The sequence below is a fragment of the Portunus trituberculatus genome, chromosome 37 (assembly GCF_017591435.1).
Source record: "Portunus trituberculatus isolate SZX2019 chromosome 37, ASM1759143v1, whole genome shotgun sequence".
NCBI classification, from domain to species: Eukaryota; Metazoa; Arthropoda; class Malacostraca; order Decapoda; family Portunidae; genus Portunus; species Portunus trituberculatus.
In genome coordinates this window covers 5,797,127-5,806,686 of record NC_059291.1, presented here as the reverse complement: position 1 = coordinate 5,806,686, position 9,560 = coordinate 5,797,127, and the positions used below count along the sequence as shown (strand labels likewise).

The 9,560-nt window shown below is 43.4% G+C and overlaps 1 protein-coding gene across 1 annotated transcript; it reads left to right on the top strand.

Annotated features, from left to right (window-relative positions):
* Positions 1-6,468: 6,468 nt before the first annotated feature.
* LOC123514316 lies at positions 6,469-8,322 on the top strand. Its single transcript, XM_045272139.1, has 2 exons — positions 6,469-6,637; positions 6,808-8,322. The coding sequence occupies exon 2, from the start codon at positions 6,814-6,816 to the stop codon at positions 7,741-7,743; it is 930 nt and encodes a 309-aa protein (XP_045128074.1). The 5' UTR covers positions 6,469-6,637; positions 6,808-6,813; the 3' UTR covers positions 7,744-8,322.
* Positions 8,323-9,560: the final 1,238 nt, after the last annotated feature.

Here is a 9,560-nt window from a genome sequence, read left to right as displayed (position 1 = left end):
ACTACTACTGTTACTGCTACAACAACTACTACTACTACTACTGGTCACTAATTGCTATTTAGGTATGTACTAATAAACTTTTAATTGCTGCTACTGTGTGTATACAATTTAGTGAATATATACATTTCACGATATAGTGAAAGGGACTCTTTTTAACACACACACACACACACACACACACACACACACACACACACACACACGATGATTCTACCAGTACATACCCTCTCATCAACGACCATATCCCTAAAATGAAGCGGTTCACCTCACTCACTGCTTCACATCCAAATGAAGCAAATCAGCAGCTCACACACGCACACACACACACACACACGGATGTCTTGACACCTGCGCATGATAGGCTCCAAAAGACCCTTGCCAAATTGTTACCTTCCCCCACAAAGCATCACTTACCACTCCATTATTACGGCGCCTTATCACAAAACGCTGCAGAATGTTATGCTTCTCACCATCTTGAAGCTTCACCACAACCACCACCACCACCACTACCACCACCATCACCACCACCACCACCACCACTACCTTAGCCTTCTGGGAATCGCCTTGATGGCCTAATACACCTGTAATATTCACGGTTCCATTAGCACGATGAGCGAGAGAGAGCATTACCACCCCGCTGATGACAGACTAACGCATCCGCTGTCAGCCTGGCGTTCGCGTAAATTTACCTGTGTATGTGTGTTTGTGTGTTTGTGAGTGCTGATGATGATGTTAGCTTTATCATGAGGGGCGAATGAGACGTGCGGAGTGAGGTTATCATTTGGTATTAGTGGGGTGCATTTAGTCCATCTTTTAAGGATTATTACCTGTTCAGTTGACTGTTTAGTTCCTGAGGTGGTGTGGAGTGGTGGTGAATTTGAAGTATTGCCGTGAAATACATAGAAAGCAACGCTGCAAGGTGGTTTGGTTGTTTTTTACTAGAGAAATACATAGAAAGAAAACCTGCAAAGTGCTGGTAAGAGTGGTTGTACTGGTGATTATGATGAAAATAACAAGAAATAATATTAGTATTGGTATTAGAATTATTATTTGTGTTTGTAGTATTAGCAGCAACAGCAGTAGCAGGAGCCGCAGCAACAGCAGTAGCAAGAGCAACAGCAGCAGCACCAGCAGCAGCAGCAGTAGGAGTAGTAATAGTAGTTGTAGTAGTAGTAGTAGTAGTAGTAGTAGTAGTAGTAGTAGTAGTATCAATGATGATAATGATAATAATAATAATAGTAGTAGTAGTAGTAGTAGTAGTAGTAGTAGTAGTAGTAGCAATGATAATAATGATAATAATAATAATAGTAGTAGTAGTAGTAGTAGTAGTAGTAGTAATAATAATAATAATAATAATAATAATAACAACAACAATTATAATAATGACAACAACAACAACAACAACGACAACAACAAGTCTCAAAAGCAACCAACCAATGACAAATATCCGTGACCTTAATTACAACCAGTCCAATGGCTTCTATTTTTCATCGCAGCTCCGGCAATTAAACAAACTAAACATCACTCTCAACTTTATTTTTATCTTTTATTCCTACGAGTCGCTTGGGTCGCCGGGAAGGGGGAAAAAAAAAGCACCAAGAAACTAAAAAAAAAAAAAAAAAAGCATTAAGGAACCCATAAAAGCGAAACATTAGCGTGAGTAAATGGGTGTCATGTCCGTGTTACTTGTAATGGTGTGGTGCTCTCTTGGACACTAACTTCTGTAATGGCGGGGAACTACGTAATGGAAGGGGTGACGAGGGAGAGCTTAGAATCACACATGCAATAATCCCAGGTGTGGCGGTGTTGATAGCGGTGGTGATAGTGGTGGTGGTGGCGGCGGGGTGGTTTACATGCTTTCTGTGGTGTTAGTGGCGGTGTGTGCGTGCCAGGGAAAGGGTTTGAATGATGGGTATTGTCGTGGTGGTGGATAAAGACACGTAAAAATATTCATTTGTAGATTTTTCTCGTATAGGAACATCGTCTTTTTGTCTACAGACGGCTCATTGGAGGGAAAACAGCATAGAAAAACGACATTCACGCATTATATTCAAGTCCGTCATTTAGTAAGAGCCAAACGAGAACTAAATACATACTTAAACTAAGACGCATTCTTACCATGATTTTTTTTTGGCATGGTTAGACGATTTTATTTACATTAGGAAGGGTCTATGGAGGTCAGAAGATTAATGGCCAGAGTCTTCACTATTCTAATCCCCCACATGAGTATCTGAAGCTGTATAAAATCACCAAATAGTAAGCAGAATTGATATGGAAACGCGTCCTGGTACTGAAAGGGTTTAGCGAGGTGGTGTTACTAGGTGTGGGGAGGTGGAGGTGTAGTGGTGGTGGAGGAAGGCTATAGAAGGTGATATGTCTGGTAGAATGTGGTAGTGGTGGTGGTGGTGGTGTGGTGGTCAGTGAGTGAGTGTAATTTGTGTCAATGGTGGTGATTTGAGTGATGTGGTGGTTGTGACGGTGGTAATGGTGGTGGTGGTGGAGGAAGATTATAGAACGTGAGTTGTCTGGTAATGTGGGTGTGATGTGGTGGTGGTGGTGGTGGTGGTGGTATGGTGGTCAGTGAGTAAGTGTAGTCTGTGTTAATAGTGGTGAGGCGAGTGATGGTGATGTGGTGGTTGTGACAGTGGTAATGGTGGTGGTGGTGGATCTCTTAGATGACATTTCTTGCCCCTTCAGCACTAGAACGCATTTTTTACCTTAGGTTTTAGGTATGATTAGATGATTTTGTTTGCAAAAAGGAAGAGTCTATGGAGGTCAGAAAATTAATGGCCATAGTCTTTACTATTCTAACCTCAACATAAGTTTTTGGAGTTGTATAAAATCGCCAAATAGTAAGCAGAATGAATATGGAAACGCGGCATGGTACTGAAGGAGTTAATGCTGCAGAAATCCTTATAAACTATCACCACCATCATGAAAACATCCTTGGAAAAGTCCCCACTAACTTCGAAAAGAGCCTGTTTAAAGTACTCGAGATGAGACTCCGAACCTTTTGAGAATTCAGACCTCACTCTCACCACTTCTTTCGTTTCTTTCTCTCTTTTTAACCCCTCTCTCAGCTACTCCGTTCCTTCTTCTCCCTATTTTTCATTTCTTCTTCTCCCTAATTCCTAATCTTCTCTCCCTATTCTTCATTTCTTCCTTTCTCCTTCCCTGTCCTCTCTCTCTTAATTATTTTTAGTCCCACTCTCCGTTTCTCTTACTTTCTCTCCCTACTCTTCCTTTCCCCCTCTCTCTAACCTTATTCTTTCCCTATCCTTCACTTCTCCTTCCTTATCCTTTCTTTCCCTCTTTTTATTCCTCTTTCCTTATCCCTCATTTCTTCCTCTCTTTCCCCATCCTCTCTCCATTCGTTCCCCTGTCTTTCCTTCCCCTATCCTCTGTCCCTCCATCCCTCCCTCCCTTCCTCTCCTTGTCCCTTCCACCTCCCCCACACACCAGCAACAGTCCACTCATGACTCTGACTCTTTCTCTCGTCCATATTTCTTCGTGACTCTAATCCCATAATTCCCTGGATAATGCACGGGACTCCTTTGACGCTATTTATCTTAATCTTTTTTTTTATTCTTTTCGTTCTCAGTTTTCTCTCTTCTCTTATTCCGTGTCCAACGCAAAAAGCTTGTTAGTTATCTTTCTCCAACACCCACCCACCCACACCCCAACTCACTCCACTCCTTTTTTCTTCTTTTAAAAGCTTATTAGTTATCTTTCTCCAATCCCCACCCACCCACACACACACACACCCAACTCACCCACACCCCGCACCACTCTACTTCATCCCCCGTTTTTTCTTCTCTTTTAAGTCTGTTTAAGCATTGTTACTGGCAACATTAAAAGGCTGAAAAAAAGAATAAAAAAAATTGGTGATAAAAAAAAGGGGGAAGTTTATTTCACGGATTATTTCCGTAGATTAGAGGAAAAAATTGTGGAAAATTCCTAACTTGATTACTTCTGTTACTGTCTGTGCTTGTGTATGTTATTTTATCGACTTTTGTTGTTACTTTTTTTTGGGGGGAGAGCTTTTAATAAAAAAAATGTAGAATAAACATGGAGTTATCCACTGTGACCAGGGAAAGAGGAAAAGCAAAACAAAAACAAAAAAACAACAAATGATATGTTCACGAAACTTTCCTTTCTACTCTTTATGTTGCTGCTATACTGCTGGTGGTGCTGCTGGTGCTGGTGCTGGTGCTGACGCTGATTCACGAATATGTAGGAGGGGAAGAAGCAAGAGAGAGAGAGAGAGAGAGAGAGAGAGAGAGAGAGAGAGAGAGAGAGAGAGAGAGAGAGAGACCCCAATACTGATGAAAACCAGACCTAGAAGGAAAATCTGGCGAAGGAAAACCTGACGTATGCAAATGACAATCAGTTGTAGGAGGGAAGATAGCCATACCCTCCCCCCCTCCACCGCTCTCTCCTTCCCGCTCTTCCCTCTACCCCTCCTTCCTACCCTTCCTTACCCTTCTCCTCTGGCGCTAACCCTTTAATATCTCTTCACGGAGCTCGTTGGCAGGGTGGGCGGGTGGGTGAGGTGGGCAGATATACACTTTGGGGAGGTTAAGATAGCGTCATATGTATTTTTTTTCAGAGAGAGAGAGAGAGAGAGAGAGAGAGAGAGAGTGTGTGTGTGTGTGTGTGTGTGTGTGTGTGTGTGTGTGTGTGTGTGTGTGTGTGTGTGTGTGTATTCACTTCGGTCGTCTGCTGGTTACCCAGCCAGCCTCTCCCCTACGGAAAAAGCTCAGAGCTCGTAGTGACCGATCATCGGGTAGGACTGAGACCACACCACACTCCACACACCGGGAAAGCGAGGCCACAACCTAAGTTACATCCCGTACCTATTTACTGCTAGGTGAACAGGGGCTACACATTAAGAGGCTTGCCCATTTGCCTCGCCACTTCCCGGGACTTGAACCTGGGCCCTCTCGATTGTGAGTCGAGCGTGCTAACCACTACACTACGCGGTGTGTGTGTGTGTGTGTGTGTGTGTGTGTGTGTGTGTGTGTGTGTGTGTGTGTGTGTGTGTGTGTGTGTGTGTTATGCTAAATGAATTAAATATAGTGGGGAAAAATACTAACGTTTTCTCTAAAGAGAATAATTTCAATGTTAAAATAAATCATTACTTTTTCATACCTTTTTTCTTTCTTTATTCACTGATGATGTATAATCTTTACTAAACTATTAATGGAGTCGTGAAAACACCATTGAGACGTGTTACATTAGATTAGGATTCACACTTAAAACATCACTTTCATTTTTTACATTTTTTTTTTACTTTACTTTCACATACTGACTTCATCTCTCCCTCACCACATATTTCTGCCACCATTATATTTAGGTCAGTTATGGTAGAGTTAGAGCGGTCAAATCAATCTGCTCAATACCAGGACGCGTTTTCATATTTATTCTGGTTACTATTTTGGCGATTTTATACAGCTTCAGAAATTTATGTGGAGATTTAAATAGAAAACTCTGGCCATTAATCTCTTGACCACAATATTCTCTTCCTAATGCAAATACAATCGTCTAATCATACCCAAAAATCATGGTAAAAATGCGTCTCAGTACTGAAGGTGTTAAGTTAGGTTAAGTTGCTTTAGATAACTAACTATCCAGTGTAACCCAACAGTAAGAGTAACAACCTACTTTAATCTCTTCAGTCTTGGGGTATATTTCTTATCATGAGTTTTGGGCATGATTAGACAATCATATATATATAAGGAAGGGTCTATGGAGATCAGAAGATTAATAGCTAGACTCTTCACTACTTTGATTCTCACATAAGTTTCCCGAAGCTATAAAGAATCACCAAATAGTAACCAGAATGAGTTTGAAAATACGTCACGGTACTGAAGGGGTTAACCTGATCTATATATATTCATTGTCCTCAAAAATAACTAATGTGCCATATGTCTCATGTAATCCAGTTTATTTCCTTTCCTACTTTTATATGTCAAATACAACTAGACGTGAATTAACTGGTTTGAAGTGAAAAAAATAGAAATAAAACCCGTGAGGAATTGGCGTGGCAGCGCGGTATCGGGGCGGTGGGGCGGCGAGGAGGTAGGCGGCGGGTCGTCAGGCATAATTTCACGGTCTGGTAGCTTCGCGTCCTCCTATGATTTTTATTTTTTTTTCTTATGTTGTACGAGAGTTGTGCTGATGCGAGCTTCCCGATGTCGGGTGTTGCTGAGGCAGAAATGTGGCTTTTGGCCACACACACACACACACACACACACACACACGCACACAGTGTGTGTTGTGGTCTCAGTCCTACCCGAAGATCGGTCTATGAGCTCTGAGCTCACTCCATAATAGGGAAGACTGGCTGGGTGACCAGCAGACAACCGTGAATTACACACACACACACACAAAGATCAGAATACACAAGGGAAAGATGGAGATACCTGTTCTACACGTGGAATTAATTCAGTTTACTCCCTCAAGGCAGTTTATTCATTCAAATTACCTATTCCGGAATTCAAACAGCCGAACGAAGCTGATTCATTTGTGTGAAATCGAGGTGGTGCGGCACTGGACAGCCACGGTCAGTTGTCTTCCTTGTTTGGAGAAGGCAGGGCGCAGCAGCGGCACTTCATTAAGTGGCATCCATCTTAATGTAGGTGTCAAGGGTCTTTGTTGTATAATGTACCTTGTTGAAGATCCTGGTGTTACAGCTATGTGTGAAGTATTTTTGGATGTCATTCCTCTTTTCTTTGATATGATAAACCCGTGGCAGTATATTGACTAACGGTTAGAGTAAGTTGTCTTGATTTGATGTTTTTACAGACGGTGATGGAGTGTGTTATATGCCAGGACCACTTTAATGCAGATTCCAAGGTACCTCGTGTACTGTCCTGTGGGCACACGGCTTGTGCTCAGTGCGTGAAGCTGATGTTGATCCACTCGACAGGAGGCACCCTCGTTTGTGTCGTGTGCAAACTGCCTCACTACGCTCTAGTTGTGAGTCCCTTACAAGTGCCGTATAACTTTGCACTTCTGGACATCATGTTTGCCTATGTGAGGGGAAGCACCGCCGTGCAGGGGAGAGGCGGTGGTGTCATGATGGTCCCTAGCGCCCATGGAGTCCCGGAGGGCTTCGGTTACGTCGCTCCTGACAATCCACCAGCGGGAGGTCACTTGCAAGTTCTCCCTGGAGGTACTCCTCCTCCTCTTGTGGCTGCCCATGGACGTGGTGGTGTGGTTACGGAGTTCTCTGCCGAAAGGGGGAGGGCCAGGGGGAGGGCCAGGGGGAGGGCCAGGGGAGGGGCCAGGGGAGGAGCCAGAGGAGGAGCCAGGGGAGGAGGACCCCATGGCCGAGGGCCACCAGTGCCCCCTAGAGGCCCTCTTCTACCAACTCCGTTGACGCCTATTGAACAAATACGGGCAGCTGCAGAAGATACGCCTTCTCCACACTCTTCATCCACTTCCTCTTCAGACGATTATTATGATGATGAAGACGAGGATGTGGTTCTGTGTCCCAACAGGCACCGCCAGCTGAACGCCCCTAGGGCCATTGGTAACAAGTTCAGGGTGACGCTCCAGCAGTCCCCAGGCATGGTGTGGTATGGCGGACAACTCATGGATGGCAACAAGATGACCTTTGCCTTCAACGACCCGAACAGAGAGGGTGCAACCGCCCAGGCCGACGATCTTGAGGATCCAGATGAAGACGCGATATTTGATTACGTGCCCATCTTGGGGCCGAAGACGTATCGCCGCTAGTTGTCTCTGGACGATAGTTTGAGGCGGCTGTTTTAGTCTTGACATTTTTAAGGCAAATCTTAGATTGTTCTATATTGCATATTTTAATGACTACGGTCTATTTTGCCTATTTCAATGACTACGGTCTGTTGCCTATTTTAAGGACTACTTAGGTTTTTAGTCTTCACATTTTTAAAGGCAAATCTTGTTCTAATTGCCTATTATAAGGACTATATGTTGCTAATGACTACTGTTCTTTCATATTGATCGTACATATGATTGTAATGAGTGTTCTGTATTCCATAATGATAGTACTAAGGAGCATGTAATGAGTGTTATTGATCGTACATATGATTATAATGTTCTGTATTCCATAATAGTACTAAGGAGCATGTAGTGAGTGTTTTGTATTGTCTTGTGTTGTGACAATACTAGTTTGACAAAACTTATGACTACCATGTACCATACCATACCATAATCTAGAAGTAACTTTCTTAGAGTAATATGACCCGACTTGGGTAAATGGCTCTATTACTGTCAGTGCATAGCATTGTAACTGATCAGTCACGAGCTGCCCAGTAAATGCATGATTTTATCCTACCTGTTTGTATTATTCTGGATGTGTCCATGTTGTCCTACAGGTGTTGTCAATAGTTTTCATTAGAAAGCGTTCGCCGTATGACTTGGGTCTGGGTCCCTCGTTTGGGTGAGGTCTTACTACGGATGCTTGGTTAAAAACTGAACGAATACGGTGAAGTCGTACTAATATGACCTGCACATTCAATAGTCGCTACTGTATAGCAGACTACATAGGTAGGTTCATTATACATAGTTTCGTGTTGATTGGTCTTGTTGACTAACCACAACTTGCAGTAGCAGGCCAGTGTTGATCTCCCGACGTGCTCCACTCGCGAGTAGAGCTGAGTTAACTGCTGGTATTACTACCACTACAAATGAAGTGATGCTGTTACTACTACTGCCGCGAATGTTATCACCGCAGGAATCATGGTGGGGTGAGAATACAGTATTAAAATATTCCAACAAACGGAAGCCTTTAAATATCTTTTCCGGTACAAATGCTATTACAGGTGATGCTGCTGCTACTACTGCCGCGACCGTTATTACTATCACCGCAGGAAGCATGTTGGGGAAAGAATACAGAAGCACTTAAATGTCGTTCCCGGAGCCATTATCCCTTAGTGACGAGAGCTAACACAAAGCCAATCAACACTTTCTGCCAGGGGTCCCTCTCGCCCCCACCGCCACTAACCGCTCCCCACTGCACTTCTCTTCAATCTCACCCCCTCCTTCCCACTCCCGCTGTCCCTACATTGCTGTATTGCCGCGCCGCAAACTCCTGCTTTCTCCTCAGAATAATATTTTTCTCCCAGCACCGTGTGATTCCAAATGTCATGTAAAGATTCTTCAGACCTTTACATCCTAAGTCATTTTGAGACCAAACCAAGTAACAGTTTCAGATCCTGCGGTGAACACGTGCACGACTAATTAATCTTGTGCCTGGCAGTGTTCGAATTTAAGAACGCAGGCAGTGATTTATTCCGCGGGGGTCGCTCTTTCCTCTTCCTGTTGTTAACTGGTAAGTGTTTAACGAACGTGTGGACTAGTGACGCATCGGATATATCAGCCTCCGCATCCACCTCCTTAGAGCGTACACAGTGACAATATCTACTATCCGCATAACTATTTGCAGAGAGAGAGACAGAGAGAGAGAGTATAGGAATCATGAGATGAGCGTGTGAATTGTAAGCTGAGTGAGAGAGAATGGCTGTTAATAGGAATGAATATGTGAGAATGAACGTGATTAAGAGTCATGGTGA